Source organism: Lithobates pipiens, unplaced genomic scaffold (assembly GCF_037356315.1).
Source record: "Lithobates pipiens isolate NorthernLeopardFrog02 unplaced genomic scaffold, aLitPip1_a1.2 Scaffold_3, whole genome shotgun sequence".
Classification (NCBI taxonomy): Eukaryota; Metazoa; Chordata; class Amphibia; order Anura; family Ranidae; genus Lithobates; species Lithobates pipiens.
Genome location: NW_027507790.1, coordinates 209,746,693 through 209,772,049, shown reverse-complemented (window position 1 = coordinate 209,772,049; position 25,357 = coordinate 209,746,693). Strand labels below are relative to the sequence as shown.

Sequence of the window (25,357 nt, the reverse complement as noted above, 5' to 3'; positions counted from 1 at the left end):
GGCACAGGCAGGCAAATGGGCGTACAGGTATGTCCCTTTAAATTTGCCGCCTTTCAGTCGCATGCCCGCGGTTCCCAGGAACTCAGTGTTTGCCGGCAGCCCACGATTACGGTGTTGAGAGGTAGAACGGGGAGATACCTATGTAAACATTTTCCCATTCTGCCTTGTGTCTACTGCTCCCTGTCATTGGGAGCAGTGATCGCTGTCATGTCCTAGGTAGCCTACCCCCCCACAGTTAGAATCACTCCTTAGGACACACTTAACTCCTTGATCACCCCCTAGTGTTTGACCCCTTCCCTTCCAGTGTCATTTACACAGTAATCAGTGCATTTTTATAGCACTATTCGCTGTATAAATGGCAATGGTCCCAAAATAGTGTCAAAAGTGTCCGATGTGACCGCCATATCGTCACAGTCATGATGAAAAAATCGCAGATTGCCGCCATTACTAATAAAAAAATTAATAATAAATATGCCATAAAACTATCCCCTATTTTGTAGACGCTATAACTTTTACACAAACCAATCAATATATACGCTTATTGCGATTTTTTTTACCAAAAATATGTAGAAGAATACTTATCGGCCTAAACTGAGGAAAACATTTGTTATATATATTGCTTTTTTTTCAAAATTTTCGTTCTTTTTTTGTTTATAGCGCAAAAAATAAAAACCGCAGAGGTGATCAAATTGTGGGGAAAAAAGGTCAATTTTGTTTCGGTACAGCGTCACACGACCGCGCAATTGTCAATTAAAACAACGCAGTGCCGAATTGCAAAAAGTTCTCTGGTCAGGAAGGGGGTAAAATCTTCCGGGACTGAAGTGGTTATTCTGACAATAGAGAGGCTTCCTCGCTGTTAGAATACTTTACACTGATCGGCACCACCAGCTATAGCCAGCGGTGCTGACCGAGAGTAAATTTTCCAACAGGCTGGTTGTACACGAGTTGATCAATAGATTGGCTTGTATACAACCAGCCTGTCAATACATCAATCAGTCTGGTCCCTGCTGAATCCATCAAATTGTGATCCATGTGTGGCTGGTTTAAGTTATATTGTTTGCAGTAGAGGGAAGGCATATTACTAGGCTGGCTGTGCTGTTCAGTAGGGCTGTGTAAATCTCTGGATTGGCTGGACAGACATATCAATTCTTTGGCAGGAAAGGCAGCTCCCATATGTGCATTTGAATTCTTTATTTATCTGTATTTTTTTACTTTCAGTTTTAAAGTGATTGTAAGGGTTAATTTTTTTTAAATAATAAAGATATTATACTTACCTGTTCTGTCAATGGATTTTCACATAGTTGCCCCGATCCTCTTCTGAGGTCCCCCCGCCGATGCTCTTGGTTCCTCCTCCCGTCTGAGTGCCCCCATGTTTATTGACACATGCAGCATGGCTTGACCCCACCCCTTTCTCCCTGGTCACATGATTTGATTGACAGCAGCAGAAGCCAATAGCTCTCACTGCTGCCTCTGAGTCCTGTGAGAAGAGAGAGGAGCTGCGCCTCTCACGAGCACAGCTTTGGATCAAGATTGCGCTCAGGTAAGTATAAGGTGGGGCTGGGGAGGAGCTGATCATGAAAAGTATTTTACCTTAACGCAGAGAATGAATTAAGGTAAAAAACCTTTACAACCACCTTAAGCCTGATTGTCTCCCATCATCCTTAATTATTTTTGCTATACTCTCTTATATTTACCTCAAAGCAGCAGGTGACACTATTCAGAAGTACAGCGCATGCTGTGCTGGGCCAGATATAGACATTTGGGAGCCCTTCATAGGCACAGCCTAGCCCAGTGTTTCTCAACCTTTTTTCAGTCAAGGCACCCTTTAAAAAAATATGGACAATCTTGAGGCACCCCATTCCAAAATGCAAAAATTATTCTAAAAGTTTTACATAATGCGGCAACATCCACAATTCCAAGTAGGACACTCAACGTTAGAGGTGTCACTGGTACTGACTAGTGTTCCAATGTTTCTCTTCTCCATCAGTCAGCTAATGTGACCCCAATGCTGATGGAGAGGTGTAGAGGGGGGTCAAACATGGATGCTCTGCAGACAATCGACATCCTCCTTATCAGCTGATGATACCATTGGTCGTCAGGAAGCCGGTAGCTAACTGGTTGTAATGGTGCACAATGAAAACCCGTGGCTTAGTGTAACTAAAAAGCAGCCTTTATCCACACACTGTCTTTTATACAATTTTTGGGCAATTTTTAGGCAATTTGGCAAGTCACCCCTGAAGAAACCTAAAGGCAACCTGGTTGAAAAAGGCTGGTCTAGCCATTCATGTTCATCCATCAATATTTAATCTTCTTTTGCAATAGGAGCAATATATGATCAGGCTAGCAGTGCAGAATGCAACATACAGAATTATCCGATGCTCAGAAGTTTATAAAATATCATGCCACCTTAACTATTCTGTATTTGTCACTGATTGTCCAAAAATTCCTGTCTGGTTTGTAAGCCTAATGGACAGTTTTTTTTTCTTCTTAATCAGTATATTCTGCATTTTGTTGTTTTTAGGTCAGTACTGGAACCATGCCCGTGAGAACGGCATTCCTAACCATTAATATCCCAGAGTTCAGCAAAGGTAACAACCCTCTGATGTACATCACCTCGGTGCAGACAGATCAGGTAAAACCTACCATACAGATAATGGGCATCACACTGGTATTTCTGAGATTCTGAGATGTTAATTCATATCAGCTGCATTATAGAAGTTACCTCTTAGTGCTGCCTTAATGAATGTATATACAATGTACTTGGTCTTTTTCAATAAGAAATCACAGTAACACTGTGCAGGTCTTGCCCCTATGGGTTAGCCTAATGAAAACATCTAACTGATGTGCTTACCGTAAGTGAGTATCGCTATCAATGCATAGCACACAACTATTGATGATATCAATAGTTGCTATGCCGCTTCAAACTTGCCTCTTTCCCTGTACCTCCAGCTTCCATCAGGTGCATGCCCAGGAGCACATGCCTGCTCAGCTGTTCCGTCTGTCAAGTAGAAAAATGAATAGACCACACACTGATCTTGTCATTGAGGTAAAAACAGTCTCCATGATTAAGCCCTTTGTTGCAGTGAAACGCGTTGTAGCAGGAAGTGGACAGGAAAGACTATATGTTGTGAATCCTCTAATTATTATATTAACCCTTTCATGCCTAAGCCTTTTTCTGACATTGTTGCTGTCACATGAGGACGGGACTTAGCCCTTGTAGACACGGTCGGACATTCCGACGGAAAATGTCCAATCGGACGGTGTTGTCAGATAATCCGACCGTGTGGAATGTCCAACCAACAAAGTTTGAGAGCTGGATATAAAATTTTCCGACAACATGATCTGATCGGACTTTGTAGGGAATTCCGATCGGACAAAGTGCCATGCATGCTCAGATCAAAAGCTATTGGCTACTAGCCTGAACGTAGTCCCGTCGTAAAAAACAAACATCATCACATTCCCAATGATCGGATTTTCTGACAACTTTGTCTGGCCGTGTGTATGCAACACCAGTTTAGGACAAAATCCATCTGAAAAAATCCAACGGATTTTGTGGTCGGAATGTCCGGCCATGTGTACTTAGTTGTGACTTTTAGCTTCAACAGGACTTCCCCTGTCACGTGCGACGAAGGGGAGTTAGTCACATGATCCCAATAGCCAGAAGTGCTAGATATTGCTCTAAGCTATCGGGGACCGAATAAAGCATGGCAAACTAGGTCCAATGTAGAAAAATTTAAAATAATGCATTTGGGTGGCAAAAATATGTATGCAATCTATACACTGGGGGGAGAACCTCTGGGGGAATCTAGGATGGAATTGGACTTGGGGGTCCTAGTAGATGATTGGCTCAGCAATGGCATGCAATGCCAAGCTGCTGCTAACAAAGCAAACAGAATATTGGCATGCATTAAAAAGGGGATTCATTCCAGTTCTGGGCACCAGTCTTCAGGAAGGATGTACTGGAAATGGAGTACAAAGAAGGGCAACAAAGCTAATAAAGGGTCTGGAGGATATTAGCTATGAGGAAAGGTTGCCAGCACTGAACTTATTCACTCTGGAGAAGAGACACTTGAGAGGGGATATGATTTCAATATACAAATACCGTACTGGTGACCCCACAATAGGGCTGTATGGTTAAATAAGATCAGATATTCTGTACCCCAAAGGTGTTCCCACATTTTAATAAACTTCATTGTCATTCAAAAAAATAATAATTTCTTGATCAGTAACTAAATAAAAAAATTTACAAAGGTCCTTTTGCTTCACTCTTCCATGCTGGGTCCTGGTTCTCTGGGGAAAAAAAAACAAAAACTTTGGACCAGCATCATTACCCAACTATGTTGCTTAGCTGCCATAGAGTTATCCTCTCTGAGTATGTAATTATACAAAAAGTCCAGTTTCTACGCTCTGATTGGTACATTAATTAATTCATTATTAGTAGCAGGGATGAGCTTTATGTTCGACTCGAACATTGGCTGTTCGCCAGTTCACTGAACAGCGAACAATTTTGGGTGTACGCATCAAATTCGAAAGATGCAGAACACCCTTTAAAAGTCTATGGGAGAAATCAAAAGTGCTAATTTTAAAGGCTTATATGCAAGGTATTGTCATAAAAAGTGTTTGGGGACCTGGGTCCTGCCCCAGAGGACATGTATCAATGCAAAAAAAAAGTTTTAAAAACTGCCGTTTTTTTTGAGGAGCAGGGATTTTAATAATGCTTAAAGTGAAACAATAAATGTGTAATATTCCTATAAATTTCGTATCTGAGGGGGCCTCTACAGTATGCCTGTAAAGGGGCGCATGTTTCCCGTGTTTAGAACAGTCTGACAGCAAAATTACATTTCTAAAGGAAAAAAAAAAAAGGCCCTTCAGGTCTGGTATGGATATTAAGGGGAACCCCGAGCCAAAATGTAAAAAAATGGCGTGGGGGTCCCCCTCTAAATTCAGACCAGAAGGGTCTGGTATGGATTTTAAGGGGCACCCCGCACCAAAATTAAAAAAAAATGGCGTGGGGTCACCCCAAAAATCCATACTAGACCCTTATCCGAGCACGCAACCTGGCAGGCCGCAGGAAAAGAGGGGGGATGAGAGAACGCCCCCCCCCCTCCTGAACCATACCAGACCACATGCCCTCAACATTGGGAGGGTACTTTGAGGTAGCCCCTCAAAGCACCTTGTCCCCATGTTGATGGGGAGAAGGGCCTCATCCCCACAACCCTTGCCCGGTGGTTGTGGGGGTATGTGGGTGGGGGGCTTATCGCAATCTGGAAGCCCCCTTTAACAAGGGGACCCCCGGGTCCCCAAACACTTTTTATGAGAATACCATGCATAGAAGCCTTTAAAATTATCACTTTTGATTATTCATGTTCGTGTTCCATAGACTTTAACCGTGTTCCCGTATTCGAACAAATTTTTTGCCTGTTCACATGTTCTGGTGCGAACCGACCGGGGGAGGGGGGTGTTCAGGCTTATCCCTAATTAGCAGTTAAACATATTCATTGATTAAATAAATCAATAACATTATGAATAAAGTTACTGGTTTCTGGGGACCCACCATAAAAATGTCAATCAACAAACATGATTGGAAATTACTTTCAGGCAAAGGTTACTATAAAAACTCAAGATGAGTCTATTATAGTTTCACATTAAAGATGACAGTAACTGAAGAGAGATTTTATGAATCCTTTTATAATAGGAAAAACAGGAAAAATTTCAAGGGCTAAACTTTCCAAGACCTGGAATAGAGGGATAGTTGGCAGCTATGGTGGTGGTATGCAGACTACCCTGGGGACAGTGCTGGAAATTATATGCTATTAGGATTAGAATAGTTTTCAATTATTGTTAATAATAATAAAACATTTCCATATGCATTTCTAATTCTTGTAAAAGCTATTTCACATAAATCTATTCAAATATTGGATACAAATGAAGGTGAAAATTAATCCTTTTATTTATATTACCATTTCTGGGTTTAGTAGAAAGTCACAAAAATATTGCAGGTACTCAGCCAGTATTACACAGGATTTCCCTTTACTTTCACTAATGCCTTTGGACCATTTGCAAATGCCAACCAACTAAACTTTCTCTAGTATGCTCAGGCTCAGTATATTGTCTGATTTTCAAGCATTTATATTACGTTTCTTGGTTTATTTTTTCACAGCAGAATGCCTTTCTGAATTTCCTCATGCTCATACATCTTGCATTCAGGACATGCTCTAAGCAAACTTAGACATTTTCTGGCCTGCCACGTATTAAGAGATTCTAAGTTCCAGAAAGTCATTATAACTAGAGCCAAGCAAAAGAAAATAATTGATCTATGCCAGAGCTGAGCAACCTGCTTCTGCTTCTTTTCAGATATTGAGGAACTACCAGTCTCAGCCTGTATCTTTAGCTGGCAGATGGCATGGCATGAAGAGACCTCTAATGCCGCGTACACACGAGCGGATTGTATGGCGTACTTAGTCCGTCGAAACACATTTCAGCGGACAATCCGCTCGTGTGTGGGCTTCAGCTGACTTTTTCAGCGCGCAGTCCGGAGTACTAAGTATTTCGGTTTTTTCGAAATTCTGTCCGTCGTACTTTGGTTTCAGCTGACAATACGGTCGTCAGTATGCTAGTTCGACGGACTAAGAATGGCGCATGCCCAGAAAGGATTTACACGGCGGAAGGGGGCTTTGCTGTGTCTTGGACTTCCTATTTCTAGTCCCGTCGTACGTGCTGTACACGTCATCGCGCAAGCTTTCGACGGACTGTTTGTGTATCCGTGTGTGGTCAAGTCCGTTCAGTGGAAAGTACGACGGACTGTCCGTCGGATTGTATGACGGACTAAGTACGCCATACAATCCGCTCGTGTGTACGCGGCATTAGAGACCCTTTGAAATAGTTTTGGTACTCATTTGAGACCCATGTTTTTACCAGCCGTACATTCTTTCCACCTGGTTAAATCAACATCCATCATAAACTCATAGAGGGTCTATAGTGTGACCAGAGGTTCATTTTACTTCTGTTCCCTGACAAACCTCACCAATAACTACCTCATTTACTCCTGTTCTGCATTAGTTAGCATAACCAGCATCAGTGATTTCACTACTTCACATGCTACCTGCATTATGAAAAAAATCACATCTCTAAGGCAGTTCAGCATCACCTCCAAAGTAAATGAGCCAGCAACATGGCGAAGTCTTCCATATACAAAAACTTTATTGGCTTACATTATAAAATCCAGTATTAGAGGGCTTACGCATTTCATGCGTTAAGTTGCTGAAACATATAAGCCATCCAATACTGGATTTTATATTGTGAGCCAATAAAGTTTTTTGTATATCGAAGACTTCACTGTGTTGCCATCTCATTTGCTTTGGAGGACTTACCATGAAGTGGTTAACAGATACCCTAGCATGAGCCCCAATATCATCTATGATTCAGACTGAAGCTAGAACACTGTTTGCTGTCTCCTTGTGGGGGTCTAGTTTCTTCATAGGGGTGCTTAGTTAGAAATGAGGGCCCACATTCAACCTGAGAAAATAGCCATGCAACTTACCTATGGGCCTTTCTTGTAATCCTGGGCCCATATAAAACAGCTCAGGTAGTATATCCTCTCCTAGGCTTGCCCGCTTTTTACTTCAAGTGAACTTATCACCCATTCTATTATTTTAGAAGTTGTGTAAAAGCGGGTCTTACAAGGTGCCCACTATTTCCTTTTTTAGTCAGAAAACACTCTTCTGCCCATCCCTCTGAAACTGGATTTCACTTTGTAATGCAGTTCTTAGGGTCCCTAAATTTGGAGCTAAGGCACCCCAACCTTCTCATTTACCCGCCCATTAAGCTATTGGCCCCTTCGTCACCAGAGCATGGCAAACGGCCAAAGATTAGTCCCAAAGTCAGGGATAGTAAATCCTCTGAAACAACATCATGTGGGAGCAGACAGGGCTGCCTTTAACACACTAATGGGCCCTAAAGTAGCAGGGTTAGTGGGAGCAATGGCAAGCTTTACCCTCCTCTATTCCATCTACAGTTCTCTTGCTTAATTTGACCAAGCTGTCAAGTAAAGCGGATGCAGGGGTTGAGGAGAGGAAACAGAAGGCTCTTCATAGCCCAGGAAATATGAAGGATGAACCCAAGATCCATGTGCCTCTGACTGTACACTCTAGAAGTAGTTTTAACTAACATATACTATATTACCAAAAGTATTGGAACGCCTGCCTTTACACACACATGAATTTTCAAGGCATCCCAGTCTTAGTCCGTAGGATTCAATATTGAGTTGGCCAACCCTTTGCAGCTATAACAGCTTCAACTCTTCTGGGAAGGCTGTCCACAAGGTTTAGGAGTGTGTCTATGGGAATGAATGAGTGAGTTTGGGGTGGAGGAACTTGACTGGCCTGCACAGAGTCCTAACTTCAACCTGATAGAACACCTTTGGGATGAATTCGAGCGGAGACTGCAAGCCAGGCCTTCTCACCCACATCAGTGCCTGACCTCACAAATGGTCAAACATTCCCATAGACACAGTCCTAAACATTGTGGACAGTCTTCCCAGAAGAGTTGAAGCTGTTATAGCTGCAAAGGGTGGGCTAACGCAATATTGAACTCTACGGACTGGGATGCCATTAAAGTTTATGTGCGTGTAAATGCAGGCATCCCAATACTTTTGATAAATATAGTGTAATCACATGGCACAAGGGGCCAGGGCTTGTGCAAAACAGGGTCTTCATTCAGATCTGTCTAGGGCAGCATAATGTTTAAATAGGACCCTGGAAATAAAGAAGGGGGAGGAGGGTTCTGGCTAATGTCATTAGCAGATACCTGCTTTTAGAAAGGACTTTCAGTAGTAAAAGTTCAAGATGGTTGGCAGCTCACCCTTAACAGGTGGTAATGAGGGTCCTTTTCCACTTTTGAGCTATTAAAGCAAGATTTGTTTGTAAGTTCTGGACGTGAATTTTACTTTTCTAGCAACAAATGTTACACGTTGCAGCTTGATCTTAGCACAGTGCTCAAGAGCTCTTCAGCATTGTAAAAAGAAAAGGCAAACCGAGGATTGGGACTGGCAGAATCATTAACCTTTTGAGTTGTAAAAATCAAAACGCACCACTGAAATATTACTTTCCAATGATCTGCTTTTAGAAATATGTTGGACGGACCTTGTTGTTGCACTGTGCTGTAAAAGACATCTGCAGTAGCAAATATTTTGAGGGAACAGTATCAGCCTAATTGTATGGAACAAAATGCCAGCCGGCTTGGCCTCTGGTTCTCTGCGCTGCTTAGAGCCTCTTCAGCAAACAATGAATTTACTGTCAGACTTTGACCTGCTGTTGCTGGAGAGGTCAATTATGAGCCTATAAACTCCATTCTTTTTTTCAACTTCTGTTTTAGGTTAATGGAATCACTTGCAATGCCAACGTTAATCCTCTTCATATAGGAAAAAAAGAAAATACAGCTTCATTCACTGAGGAGAACCTTAGGCATGTCCGAGAATTAGTAAGTTGTTTTTTTTTTTCTCTAATACAAATTTGAGCCAGGTTTACTCATTTTATTGATTATATATAATTAACATTACCAAAAGTTATAAAAAATGGAAATTGATGATAATATATTGTGTGAAATATTACCATATATGCTGCCTATATTCTTGGGAGAGGTTGAGTGTTGAATTTGAAAGTTATGAGAGTAATTCTTACTAGCCCACTCTCCGACTTAAGCCCCATACACACGATCGGACTTGTTGAATGTGAGCTTGTTGGCGGAAAGGTTGACTGTGTGTACTCTGCATCGGACAATTGTTGTCCAACTTTCCGCCAACAAATGTTGGCTAGCAGGTTCTCAAATTTTCCGCCAACAAATGTGTGTTGTCGGATATTCCGACCGTGTGTACACAAGTCCGTCGGACAAAAGTCCAATGTACACATACGCATGCTCGGAAACAGAAGCGGTCAGTCTTGTAAACTAGCATTTGTAATGGAGAATTCATATTTGCGACACGGCAGATTATGAAATCCCAAAATGCAGCGCACAATTCTCTTCTTCTTTAACCACTTAACAACCGCCCATTGCCGATTAACGGCTTCAGGGCGGTTGTTTAACTCTGAGAGGTCGTTAATTAACGGCCTCCCAGAATTCTGCTCTCGCGCGCCCCCTGGGGCGCGCACACAAGATCATCCGTGACCACCGGGTCCAGTGGACCCAGCGCATCACGGATCACGGTAAACGGCCGCTCGTCACGGCCGTTTACCACGTGATCGCTCCATCAAATGACAAAGTGATCACTTGTAAACAAACAACGCCGGTTCCTCCCTCCCCCTCTCTGTACCGATCGGTACAGCGGAGGGGAAAGAGATCGGTGTCAGCAGCGATGTGGGCTGCATCTGCAGTGCCCACATCGCTGCTCACCGAATTTAACCCCTCAATTCCCTGCCAATACTCTGCAATACCCTGCAATACTCTGCAGTGCCCTGCCCTTACTCTGCAGTACCCCCCATTACTCTGCAGTACCCTGCCATTACTCTGCAGTACCCCCCAATACTCTGCAGTACCCCCCAATACTCTGCAGTACCCCCCAATACTCTGCAGTACCCGCCATTACTCTGCAGTACCCCGCCATTACTCTGCAGTACCCCCCAGTACTCTGCAGTACCCCCCAATACTCTGCAGTACCCTGCCATTACTCTGCAGTACCCCCAATACTCTGCAGTACCCTGCATTACTCTGCAGTACCCTGCCATTACTCTGCAGTACCCCCCATTACTCTGCAGTACCCCCAATACTCTGCAGTACCCGCCATTACTCTGCAGTACCCCCCAATACTCTGCAGTACCCCTCATTACTCTGCAGTACCCCCCAATACTCTGCAGTACCCGCCATTACTCTGCAGTACCCCCCAATACTCTGCAATACCCCCAATACTCTGCAATACCCCCCAATACCCCTGCAATACCCTGACATAAATTGCCATACCCAGCCATACTCGGAGATACCCAGCCATACTCAGTGATACCCTGCAATACCCAGCCATAGGCGCCCCCCCCCCCCCCACCCCTCACCGCCCTCCGGTGCTTCTACCAACTCGCCAGTACGATCAAAGCCAGAATCTTTTTTTTTATTTTTTTTATTTCAGGCTTCCCAGCCTAGAGGTGAGATGTGGGGTCATATTGACCCCCAGATTTCACTGTAAAGAGGACCTGTCACCCCATATTCCTATTACAAGGGATGTTTACATTCCTTGTAATAGGAATAAAAGTGATCAAAACAATTTTTTGGGGGAAAAAAATGTCAAACTAAAATAAATAAAGTAAAATGAACAATAAAAAATAAAATAAAAATTAAAGCGCCCCTGTCCCCATGTGCTCGCATGCAGAAGCGAACGCATACGTAAGCCCCGCCCACATATGAAAATGGTGTTCAAACCACACATGTGAGGTATCGCCGTGAACGTTAGAGCGAGAGCAATAATTCTAGCCCTAGACCTCCTCTGCAACTCAAAACATGTAACCAGTAAAAAAAAATTAAAGCGTCGCCTATGGGGATTTTTTAAGTAGCGACATTTGGCGCCATTCCACGGGCATGTGCAATTTTGAAGAGTGACATGTTCAATATCTATTTACTCAGCATAACTTCATCTTTCACTTTATGCAAAAATTGGGCTAACTTTACTGTTTTTTTTTTGTTTTTTTTAAGCACAAAACTGTTTTTTCCCCCAAAAAAACGCATTCGAAAAATTGCTACGCAAATACCGTGTGAGATAAAAATTTGCAACGACCACCATTGTATTCTCCAGGGTCTTTGCTAAAAAAAAATATATAATGTTTTGGGGTTCTCTGTAATTTTCTAGCAAATAAATGATGATTTTTACATGTAGGAGAGAAATGTCAGAATTGTCCTGGGTGCTCCAGAACGCCTGATGGCGCTCTCTGCATGTTGGGCCTCTGTATGTGGCCACGCTGTGTAAAAGTCTCACACATGTGGTATCGCCGTACTCGGGAGTAATAGCAGAATGTGTTTTGGGGTGTAATTTGTGGTATGCATATGCTGTGTGTGAGAAATAACCTGATAATATGACAATTTTGTGGGAAAAAAAAAAGGAAAAAAAATCTTGATTTTGCAAAGAATTGTGGGAAAAAATGACAACTTCAAAAAACTCATCATGCCTCTTACTAAATACATTGGAATGTCTTCTTTCCAAAAAGGGGTCATTTGGGGGGTATTTGTACATTTCTGGCATGTTAGGGTCTCAAGAATTGAAATAGGCCGTCAGTCCTTCAGGTGTGATCAATTTTCAGATATTGGCACCATAGCTTGTGGACTCTATAACTTTCACAAAGACCAAATAATATCCACCAATTTGTACTTATTTTTACCAAAGATATGTAGTAGTATAAATTTTGGCCAAAATTTATGAAGAAAAAATTACTAATCTGCTAAATTTTATAACAGAAACGAAGAAAAATTCATTTTTTCGCAGAATTTTCGGTCTTTTTTCTTTTATAGCACAAAAAATAAAAAACTGAGAGGTGATTAAATACCACCAAAAGAAAGCTCTATTTGTTTGAAAAAAAGGACAAAAATTTCATATAGGTCCAGTGTTGCATGACTGAGTAATTGTCATTCAAAATGTGAGAGCACCAAAAGCTGAAAATTGGTCTGGTTATTAAGGGTGTTTAAGTGCCCAGTGGTCAAGTGGTTAATGGGATAATAATGAAGCTGGTTTGCTGGTGATACTGATGCATAGTTGCCAACATTGTAAAGAAAATTTTCGGGACACTTTTTTGGCAGTATGTTGTGTGTGGCGTTGTGTTATAATTAGGGGGTGGGGCATGCGGTTATAGGTGTGGCATAGGAAAAGGATAAAATGCGGCATTGTCTCCGCCGGCCGCCGGACCTCTAGCAGCTGTTGACGAAAAACGGGAAATTTGAATTTCCCGGGACAAACCGAATTTCCCGGGACATTTCCCGGGACAAAATTAATTCGGGACAAATGTCCTAATCCTGGGAAATTCGGGACCGTTGGCAACTATGCTGATGGAGTTATTGCAAATAAATTTTCTAAGGATTTTTTTTTCTACTGATAACAAGAATAATATTATTATGTTTTTTTATTTTTTATTTGGGAAAGTTACCACAACACCATTATCCCGTAGTTTTTAAGATCAAAGATACAACTATGTTGGTGTCCCTTGTTAATTTTACATTGTATTTTTTCAAATGTAACTGCCTACTCCCAAACTGTCATTTGAAGTAAAACACATAGCCAAGTATTATTCTCCACAATTTTTTTTATTGTGCATTAAAAAAAGAAAACAAATAGAATTAGACATGCTACCTGCCAATAGAACTTAACCAAAAAGTGCATTCTATGCATCCAAAAATATAGAAAATATACCAAATCAAATCATTATTCAACCAAAAAAATGTCAAAGCAAAAAGGCCAATAATAAATAACACATTATCTCCTCCGATTACGCAATGTTTGGTTGAGGAACGGCCATTCAGAAACAAACGGAAAATCGCTAAATGAAAAACGCAAAATGAAAAGTGCGAATCAACACTCACCAAACTTCTACTAACACGAAATTAGCAGAAGGAACCCAAAGGGTGGCGCTAAAGAGCTGAAAAACCCCGTAGTACATCTAGTACGTCACTACCTTCGTAATTTTTGGCCAACATTTGTGTGACTGTGTGTATGCAAGACAAGATTGAGCCAACACCCTTCGAACAAAATTCCATGGTTTTGTTGTCAGAAAGTCCAGTCATGTGTACGAAGCATAACTTATACTCAGTCACCTTCCCTGTGCTCCCCTGGCTGTTCTCTTCCTCTATGTGTCAGCGCTTGTGCAAGCTCCTTGTTGGATTGTATCAGAGATTACACAGGGTTGATGGCATCGTCAGATGACAGTGTTTGGGAATGATAATTAGCCACTGGGCCGCGAGATGTGCATCCTGGGAGAAGGTCACATGCTAGCCCATACCTGGAAGCTCTGGGTATTTTTGGAGTAGCACTCTGACAGAATAACGATGCCATGGCTGAGCATGGAAAAGGTGTAAGTGAGATGGGAGTGATGGTTAGTATAAAGCCCCATACACACTATCAGATTTTCTGCTGATTTTTTTCCTTCAGATTTACCAAAACCATATGATATGAGGTCAAACCTTAGGAGTTTCAATTTACATGCAATCAGGTAGGCCCTTGAACTACATGGTTTTAGGCTTGTGCAATTCGTTTCGTAACGAATCGAAATTCGGCCGAATTTTGCATCCGAATGTCCGAATAAAAAAATAACAAATTACAACGAATACGAAAGAAATATAACGAATGAATTCGAATGAATTCGACATGATTCGAAATTATTTCAACCGCATTCGAAATTATTTCAACAGCATTCGACATTATTTCAACCAAATTTGGTATGCAAACACAATAATACTAGCACTACAACATATCCAAATTTGAAGTTTCTAGCACCAAGTGACCCCGAGATACATGGCCCTAAAGTCGGGTCACAAAATATTTTCGAATGTGGTTGAAATAATGTCAAATCATGTTGAAATAATTTCGAATGCATTCGAAATTATTTCAACATGATTCGACATTATTTCAACTGCATTCGAAATGATTTCAACATGATTCAACATTATTTCAACCGCATTCGAAAATATTTTGTGACCCGACTTTAGGGCCATGTATCTCGGGGTCACTTGGTGCTAGACACTTCAAGTTTGGATATGTTATAGAACTAGTATTATTGTGTTTGCATACCAAATTTGGGGTTTCTAGCTATAAGTGACCCCGAGATATGTGGCCCCAAAATCGGGTCACAAAATATTTTCGAATGTGGTTGAAATAATGTCGAATCATGTTGAAATCATTTCGAATTCGGTAGAAATATTTTCGAATTTGGTTTAAATATTTTTGAATGTGGCCGATTTTTCGAATTCGGTAGAAAACTAAACGAAATCCGAAAACGAATTTAAGGAAGTTAACGAATATAACTAAACGAAATTAATGAATTAACGAATTAAAACGAAACTAAACTAAACAAATTTTTTCCTTTTGCACATGTCTACATGGTTTTGGTAAATCTGATGACAAAAATCAGCAGAAAATCTGATAGTGTGTATGGGGCTTAAGTGGGATGGAAGTGAGCTAGCAAAAGATCACACTAGATTCTTGTTAAGGGCGCATGCACCCAGGTGCAGAGGTCTGTACACCATCGAGAATTAGGGTATTTTTGCACCCAACAGTCATGCGTGTCAATGATACTCAATGACAGGCTGACAGATCCTGTGGCTGTACACCTGTAACCACACATCTGAGCAGTTACTTGTACACAAGGATAGTTGAATGGCTCTGTATGTAAACTGTCTGTATCCAGGAAAGCTAATTCATCCCTTAATGCATGGAACTGCTTGGATGTTCCAAGCATACAGTCGCGTCATCTGTAAGCCTTTTATTGATTTGTACAGGGTTCTGGCCATGACTGTATGCAAACACTGGTGATGTATGGGCTTCTTGAGGATGTATGGCCTTCTGAGCTTGTGTGCATGCACGCTAAAGGGAACTTTACCAAAGAAAAATAGAGGAGCAATTGCTGATTTCTCAATTAGCAAATACAGGTTGCCTGGCTGACTCTCTGCCTTCCATACTTTGAGTCACTAACCCAGAACAAGTGTGCGGATCAGGACTTCAGATGTTGATTTTCCTGATCTGCTTTTGTTCTTCAGATTAATGACTCTGAAAGCATTGGAGCCAGCGGTTCAGAATAACTGCCAGAAGATAAAAGTTTTAGAATGAGGCAGAAAGCAGTCTCCATATTTCTCTTATGCCGTGTACACACGGCTGGACTTTTCGACAGACCTGGTCCGACGGTCTTCACGACAAACTTTCGGGGGACCTCCGACTGACTTTTCGAACGAACGGACTTGGCCACACACAATCACATCAAAAGCCGATGGATTCGACCGTGAAGACGTAGGACCGGACTAGAATAAGGAAGTTCATAGCCAGTAGCCAATAGCTGCCCTAGCGTCGGTTTTCATCCGTCAGACTAGCATACAGACAAACGGATTTGCAAACCATTTGCAAAGTGAAACACTTTCCTGTGAATACAGAGATCACATTTTTTTGCCTTTTCCGTTTAACGTGAGTTGTGATCCATGTCTCTATTTTACCGACCTCCAAAAGGCATCTATGGTCCCCTGAAGGTCAGTATTGTTTATTGTTTGCCTATCTTGCTGTATATCCTGATGGGGAGATATTCTTGCCTCTTTTATCTCCTTTTGGAATTGCAATACTTATATCATATGTCTACTTTTCTAATGGAAAATCAATAAAACGTAATCTTTAAAAAACCAAATCACCATAGAATGTGTAGATGTTTCTTTATAACACCAATTGGAACAGAAAAAATAGCTTGGATAACCTACAAAATCCCTTCAGTGTTATGCCCAATACCCATGGTCAGAAATTCAGACGGAAAAAGTCAGATCGGATTATGTTGTTGGAAAATCCGATCGTGTGTGAGCTCTATCTATTTTTCTGTTGGAATTTCCAACGGAAAAGGTTTGAGAGCTGGATCTAAAATTTTCCGACAACAAAATCCGATTTGACTTTTTCCGATCGCGTGTAGAGAATTCCGGCACACAAAGTGTCATGCATGCTCAGAACATTTTTAGAGATGAAAGCTATTGGCTACTGGCCTCTACATAGTCCCGTCGTACGTTTTGTACGTCGCTTCGTTCCGAATGATCAGATTTTCCAACAACTTTGTGCGACCGTGTGTATGCAAGACAAGTTTCGGCCAAAATCCATTGGAAAAAATCAGACGGATTTTGTGGTTGGAATGTCCGACCGCATGTATGGGGCATTACAGAACAAGCCCAGGTAAATGTGACTGACTACTAGTAGCTTTTGCAAATGAGGTCTTTGGGGGCATTTTTCCATTCTTCTCCCGTAACGGAGGTTATAGGAGGTTAGAAGGATGAAAATGGTAATAGTTTCCCCTGAACAATGACTCTTCAGTTTTGTATGATTAAGGTGGTTGTAAGAAATGCCTAACACAAACTAGTCTTAAAAATGTTGCCTCCCTCTTCCTACTATCTATCCTGCATACTTTGTGTAAAAACTGATCTATGTACTTACCTCTTTTTAATCTGGCCCTGTCATGTGGTCCACAGCTCTGGCTTGCCTGTGTAAGCGGTTGTGAATTTCAGGAGCCGTGATGTTACACATAGTCTCTCATTATGCAGCCATTGTCGGCACTCTCTCCTCTCCCCTGCAGCAGCCACTCATTAACACATTGGGTGGGGTTGGAACTATAGATTACATGACAGGAGCACAGGGTGGATAAAAAATCAATGATTTAAAAAAAAAAAAAAAAAAGTTTTTTTTTACATTTAAATAGTTTTTTGTTTTTTTTATTTAAATCGGATTTTAAATTTTTTATTTTTAGCAAATGTATTTCAATAAAATGCTTTTGGAGTAAAAATCTATCTAAATATAGTTTTCTATTTAAGATATATATTAATCATTTAGTTTATTCAGCATGAAATGGATCTCAGTTATGTAGCATGAGGCTGTATATTCTGCAATATTTACATTTTCATACTCATTCCACGAATCCAAGCTCTGCAATCTGAGATAACATGCACTGGCAATTTTATTGTTTCAATTAAATAAAAGAATTTGAGTAGTTCTCCAACTAGGTGTGATTAATCTATTAACCTAAAATTGGTTCTGATATCGCTGTTTTACTACCTGGCCGCTTATTATTCTAAATAGGAAACCTTCATTTTGTTTGCAAATATTAAAGATTCCAACTACCAGCAAGAATAAGTACTTACATTTAAAGAGCACCTGTCATTTCAGATCCATCATGGCAGTGCCTATTAGCGGGCATCCACTCACCTGCTGCCGCCACGTCCCTCACCTTGTTGTGTCACTGCCGTATCACCAGCCGTCCCATTAAAGTGAATAGGACTGTTGATGAGTCAACAGCAGGACAGAGATGACAGTTGCTCTTTAAAAATTATGATTTAAATTGAATTGATTTAAATCAAGCCTTTTTACTAGTGATTTTATTTATGATATAAATCATGATTTAAATTGACTTGATTTAAATCAAATCCACTCTGCAGGAGCACATTAAAAATAGGTAAGTACCCAGATCTTTTTTTATACAAGTTATGCAGAATAGGTAAGAGGAGGAGGGGGAGGGAACATTTTTGAAAGTGAGTAGCGTTCGGCTTTTCTTCAACTTTAGGGGGGTTTTTTTGCCAGTATTGAACAGTCTATTATGCATCTCATGGAATGTTTTTAACCATGGTTCTCTCTCTTTTAAAGAGCTGTGATAACTCAAAGTGCACCACATTTAAGTGTGTGATTAAAGACCTGCAACTCGGAGATTACTTTGTGAATGTATCTACCAGAATATGGAATGGGACCTTTGCGGCTGTAAGTATTGTAAATGTTTTTATTTTGTTTTTTTCAGAAGAAATTCATTTGTATGCATTCTACACAATGGTGGGCATGGTCGGCAAAGGGCCCATATATGAGAAAATGTTTTGTCTCTCCCCATTAAATTAGGGGAAGAGATTTGGGCATCATGAAGATAGCTTCCCAATTGTTACCTGCCCAATAAGTGAATAGTGTACATGAAAGTGGAGGGGGTTCCTGACACCCATTCAGAATATAGAGGATTGGTGTATCAATGATTCATATGGTTTTTCTATCCCTAGTCTATATGTAGACATTTCTGTCCATCTAGTTCTTGGACCGAACAGTACAGCTCTGTCTGACAGTGAGAGACAGTTTTTTTTTCTGCTGCAGTTGAATAAACCCAATTACTAACATTTAATAGAGCTGTAACATATTACCCACTTCCCGCCTGGCCTATAGCAAAATGGAGGCCGGGTGGAGGTTCAGTTATCTTGACTGGGCGTCATATGATGTCCAGCAGGATAACAGCCGCCTCGTGCCTGTGGAGGTATGCATTGTGACGATTGGTGGTGCCATGTGTCAGCCTGACACACCGCTACACTGATCTCGGTAAAGAGCCTCCGGTGGAGGCTCTTTACCATGTGATCAGCCGTGTCCAATCACAGCTGATCACGATGTAAACAGGATGAGCGTCAGACATGAGTAGAGGAGGGCTGATCAGATGCCCACATTGGACCACCAGGGAAGTCAGCGGGACCACCAGGGAAGCCCCCAACATGTGGATGGCCAGGTACGTACCCCATGGCCATCTACATATACAAAAATATGCCAATCAGTGCCCAAATGGGCACTGACTGGCAACATTATGCAGCAGATCAGACAAGTGATGCCCAGCAATGCCACCCATTAGTGTCAGCAGTGCCACCTCTCAGTGCCCATCCATGCCCATCAGTGCCCACCCATAAGTACCAATCAGTGGCACCTATGAGTGCCAATCAGTGCCGCCTATGAGTGCCACCTATCAGTGACCATCAGTGCCCATCCCTGCCACCCATCAGTGCCACCCATAAGCACCAATCAGTGCCACCTATGAGTGCCAATCAGTGCCGCCTATGAGTGCTCACCAGTGCCGCCTATGAGTGTCCATCGGTGCCGCTTATGAATGCTCATCAGTGCCGCATACCAGTGCCTATCATCAGTGCCCATTGGTGCCACCTTATCAGTGCCTGTCAATGCAGCCATATCAGTGCCCATCATTGAAGGAGAAAACTTACTTACTTACAATTTTTTTTAACAGAAACAAAGAAAAACTTTATTTTTTTCAAAATTTACAGTTATTTTTTATTTGTTGTGCAAAAAATAAAAATCACAGAGGTAATCAAATACCACCAAAAGAAAGCTCTATTTGTGGGAACAAAGTGATAAAAGAATTTGTTTGGGTACAGTGTAGCACGACCGCGCAATTGTCATTCAAATTGCAACAGTGCTGAAAGCTGAAAATTGGTGGGCAGGAAGGTGTATAAATACCTGGTATTGAAGTGGTTAAAATAATCTCAATAGTTATTTGTAATATTTTAAAATCTGCAGGTTTCAATAAATTAGCATGTGGTGGTCCCGTCATATCTCCTGTTATAGGGTGAAAACACCTAATCTACATGTGGGGTGCCAGACGCATGAATTCCAATGTTTTTTTTTAAACGTGTGATTAGAGCCAGAGGCTCTAATTGGCTTCAAAAAAGGGTGGGGTCGGGGCACAGAGTACTGCGCCCCGAGCACACCCACTTGTGTGACAATAGCGAATGAATATTCTCTATTGTCACATTGATTCTCCTCCCGGCCAATCAGGGAGTGGGTCATGAGACCTGTCTACCCGAGTGGCCAAAAGCAGATGCAATTCGTTTGACCACCTAGGAGGAGGGAGGAGACGCATGGTGCACGGAGGAGAGGAGAAAGGAGACACACGGCATGATGAAGGGAAGGAGGAGCCCACACAGCATAGATGGGGGGCTAGAGGTGACCTGGTGATCTACCAGGGGGGTGGCTGTGGTGTACATTGTTGAATGGCAGGGCTGGGCGAAACAACGTTACCTTACGTCGCTTCGCCTTTTGGCCACTAGGGACGTCCGCAGCGTGTGCCCAGAACCACGGCGACCGATGGGCCCCCGCGATCACTCATGATAGAGTGAGAACCAGGATCTGTGTGTGTAAACACACAGATCTCGGGTTTCTCAGGGGAGAGGAGACAGATTATGTGTTCATACTAAGTAAAACAAAATCACAGGAGTGCAGAATGAACCGGACTCCTATGTTCCATAGAAGTAGGGCCATAAAAGCGTTGGTCCTACCTCTCCTTTAACACATGGGCACTTTATCACAACTAGTTAGCTCCATGTGCTGGTTCTCCCTCTCCCAATACAGTGGATTACAAGCAGCTGATACAATGTTTGCATCTAAAAAAAAATACATAGAATGATGTATTATTGAACACAGAGCTGAATTATTGAATGTCTTTTATATATACCTGACGTTTAGTTCTAAAGAACCTGAGCGTAGGTCATAGGTCTTAAGTAATAATCCAATCTGTTATGCACCAGGAATTGGAATCCAAAGTCTTCAACTTTAGAATGTTGGCAATAGTGCAGAGGGAACAAAAGTGCAATGCACTAAATCTGCAGCTTATGTGAAATGAGCCATAAGATAATTACCCAAATCTGCTAAATTACAGGTTATTTAAAAAGAGTAAAACTATACTAGGAAAATATCTGGTAATATGAGAAGAAATTACACTCGCACTACCCGGTAGCTATCAAAGATGTATAATAGTTTTGAGAATTGTAGTCCTCCTAATGGCAAACTTATTACCTGGAATTTTTTTTATGGAGTGGATTTGGAAAATATGTTCAGTCATCGTCATTATGAGTATGTTGATCCTAGTGGAAAGAGGTCATAGGGACAGCAGGGCAACCCAAATTTCCTTTTGCTCGGTCATAAAGTCAAGCATTTCCAAAGCGCCTTAAAATAGTTCTTCAGAAAAGACGGTGGCTGTTCAGATCTGTAAAAGATTTGTTTTTTTTTCTGGATCGGCCATGTTGAGAGACTGATTGGTGGGGCTGCGTCTGATGTCTATTTTATTTAGTATATGGCAGCACCTTCTATAACATCCTGTTTTTCCATCTCACTTAGTTTCAGATGAGACCTTAGGCTTCACACACACACAATGGAATAGTCTACCTCTTTATCAAATAACTTCCTTTGGGAATTCACAAAGAGACAGAATATCTTCACAATTATCTGGACCACCTCTCTGTTAAATTTGTGAAGCACTACCCCCACAAGGGCTGTCGGTAAAGTTGAGCCTGTTTTCCCCTGTGTAGCACAGCAAAGAACACAGGATTTCCCGCATTCTTCCGATGACTCAAAAGATCAGTCTAGGCCAGTGATGGCAAGATGTGGCACCCCCGATGTTTTGGAACTACATTCCCATGATGCTCATGCACTCTGCAGTGTAGTTGAGCATCATGAGAAATGTAGTTCCAAAACATCTGGGGTGCCAAAGTTCGCCATCACTGGTCTAGGGTTTTCTTTTTTGTGTTTTTATTAAAGAACAATGAACTTGAATAGGGATGGGGAGCATTGAAAACCCCAGAAATGCAAAATTGTACAATTTGAAGGCTGCTTAACGTCTGGCTGCTATGTACAAACCTCTGGCTGTATTGCAAAAGAAAATTCCCACTGAATTCGTAGGTTGACTGTGACCTGTACTCCTTTCAGAGTATCAAAGCACCGCACTGTCGCACTCTGAATCACTGGGGTCTTGTACTCAGCCATAGGATCTTTGGTTACCTCCTGCTGATATCCACCAGGCATTTCCCAATGTAGATGTAAAAACACACCACTTTTGGACAACTTGGGCTCTCCCCCACAGCTTCCTCCTGGCTTTCTCTCATGAGCTTTCACCTGACCCAACTGGATTCTTGGACTAGGACTTGTAAATATACACCCCCCCCCCCCCCCCAAAGCATAGCTGGGACCTCAGTGTCTTCAGGCTGGCTTCCTCCCAGAATTCTGCCCCAGGGGCAGGGCCCCTGCACATGGGACTTCTCCGGCATGAATGGACCCAGAACTCCTGCCACAAGTAGCAGAACAGCTACCTGTGAAATGCAGAGCAGCCCTAAGCAATTAACCCCTGCTCCACGGTTTAAAGAGGAGCTAAACTAAATTTTCCTAGCAGCCTACTCTAAATTAGGAGGATGCTATATGTGCATCCATAAAAAGTGCAATGGTATCAGTAGGGGGTTTTCAAGGATTAAATATATTAGTCTGGTGCCAATCAAAGTGAGATTAGCCCTCTATGGAGGCACCTAAGAAAAAGAGACTGCACCACTAAAACATGCTTCCTAAATATCAAAATACATGTACTACACTTGCCTTGTGAGATCCCCAGGCTAGCTTTCACCATGTAATTTCCTATGCTATACCAGCTCTTCTCCTTTACCTGACTTGTACTGTTTACAGATGTGTTATTTCTATAGTGAGAATTGCTTTTATATAGCATATAGGAAACCCAGTTTGATCACAATGGAATATATTTTTGTTTTCTCTGATACTCCTGTGACGATAGGGACATGGAAGCTGACATGTTTTTAGGATGCAGGCTCCAGGGCTGTCATCCACAACCTAGATTCATTACCAGTTTACTAACCAGTAGGTATGTGGTTGGCGCTTGATCTAGATTGTTGGTTTGAATCCCAACCAAGCCACTATCTGCCTGGAGTTTTCATGTTCTCCATGTGTCTGCATGGGTTTCCTCCCACACTCCAATGCCATGCTGGTAGCTGAACTTGTCCTAGTATGAGTATGTGTGTTAGTGACCTTAGATTGTAAGCTCCTTGAGGGCAAGGACTGATGTGAATGTACAATATACCTGTATATATTTAAAGTTCTGTGTAAATTGACACCTATGATAATAAGTAAAATATGTAAAAGCATATGTGGCACATTAAAATCCTACTGAAGGCAATTGTATTGGCTGCCCAAATTAGTATTTAACAGTATGAAGAGCTTTTTATAGGTAGATCACCATGTAACTGTGAATATGTGTTTTTTTTCCCATGTATTTTCAGTCATCGTTCCAAGCACTGACGTTGGTAACAAGAGCAAAACTTGAAACTTCCAACCCTGAGTTATTTCTTGTCAGCAACGATGATTTACTGGTAAGAACCTTAAAAGGGCAAACACCCTAAAATGATGACCAACAGTCAAAACATATTAAAGTATGCATCTGACATCAATAATATATATATATATATATATATATATATATATATATATATATATATATATATATATATATATATATATATATTTTTTTTTTATAAACGCAGGAGAAATCTTGTGTTCAGGAGTCATAGGGAACCAATAACTCATTATAGTTGAGCTACTACAACTTTTAGCGCCCCCCCCCCCCACATTACACCTATCCAGTATGCAGTCAGTGTAATGGGCTGTTAATATATCAATACACGTCAAAAACAGGATTTCTTGTAGAATATTCCAATGCACAATTTGTTGTCATCTTTGCATTGAGGTGTGCTGAAACTCATGTGCATTGAGTTGCACTGGCAAGGTGATTGGGATGTAATTTCCCAATGAATGACCTAGCAATGCACAGCAGCACATACTATGGTGTACGTTTAATAACTGGTGTTAAGTTGTGTTAAGCCTTATCACAGTGAATCAGGGTGGTCAATCCCTAAGAGGTGTTTAATAAACCATTTTAACTAAGTTAGGAACCAAATATCACGTCTCTTCACCTTATGGTGTTGTCTAGAAATGTGTAGTGTTATGGCCTGTACACACGATCTGAATATCGCAGGAAAATGATCGTCCGAGGAAGAATTGTACGATTTTCAGATCGTGTGTACACTACTTTCGATAGCCGATCACGACCATTCATCAGATCTTATTCGATCGGGCATTCACAAAAAATTTCCTCGGACGATTCCTGATCGTGCGATTTTCGTGTGTACAGGGCATTAGGCTCCATTCACATGACATTCCGTTTTGGATGCAGAATCGTCGCAATTCTGTGGGCGATTCAGAAATGCCGTAAATCGCGTGACGCCCTTGTGATCCCTGCTATTTTGAATGGCACCAAATCGTGGCGCCAATATTGTTTAATAAATATGTAAATAAATACCATCAAATACCCAAATCTACAATTATTTTTACTCAACCATTACAGCTGAAGTAAATACAAAACAACCAATAAAATGTCCCCTTTCTAAAAGAAAGGGACTTGAAATGCCACATAACAAGGACCGCAACATAGGAGGGAGGGCAGGACAATCTTCTCCTCTTGCTGTCCCCACTGACTATCAAACTGATGACGCAGTAAAAAGCTTATATAGTCTTTCAACCACTTGCCGACCAGCTGCCGCAGTTGTACTGCGGCAGGAAGGCTCAGCTGGGCGAAACTACATTATGTAACGTTGCTTCGCCCTTCCGGCGGTGGGCACACGTCCCCTGCTCGCCCGTGGAGCCGATGCAAGAGCCCGGCAGTCACGATCACCACACAGAGAACCGACGTGTGTGTTTAAACACACAGTTTCTGGTTCTCTGAATGTGGGAGTAACAGATCGCCTGTTCATACAGAGTATGAACAGCGATCTGTCTTCTCCCCAACACAGTCCCCTCCCCCTTCAGTTAGAACACACACTAGGGAACACATTAACCCCTTGATCGCCACCTAGTGTTAACCCCTTCCCTGCCAGTGAGGTTTTTACAGTAATCAATGCATTTTTATAGCACTGATCGCTGTAAAAATTACAGTTGTTCCAAAAATTGTGTCAAAATTGTCCGACATGTTCGACCATAATGTCCCAGTCCCAATAGAAATCGCAGATCACTGCCATTACTAGTAAAAAAAATAGT

The 25,357-nt window shown here is 41.6% G+C and overlaps 1 protein-coding gene across 1 annotated transcript in view; it reads left to right on the top strand.

The window, feature by feature from the left end:
• The window catches only part of ITGA2 (integrin subunit alpha 2), a 222,311-nt gene that overhangs the window by 186,143 nt on the left and 10,811 nt on the right, over nucleotides 1–25,357 (top strand). Inside the window, exons 25-28 of the mRNA XM_077462759.1 lie at nucleotides 2,522–2,632; nucleotides 9,373–9,477; nucleotides 18,329–18,439; nucleotides 23,548–23,637. Of these exons, the coding sequence (XP_077318885.1) occupies nucleotides 2,522–2,632; nucleotides 9,373–9,477; nucleotides 18,329–18,439; nucleotides 23,548–23,637 (417 nt within the window). The remainder of the gene's footprint in view (nucleotides 1–2,521; nucleotides 2,633–9,372; nucleotides 9,478–18,328; nucleotides 18,440–23,547; nucleotides 23,638–25,357) is intronic.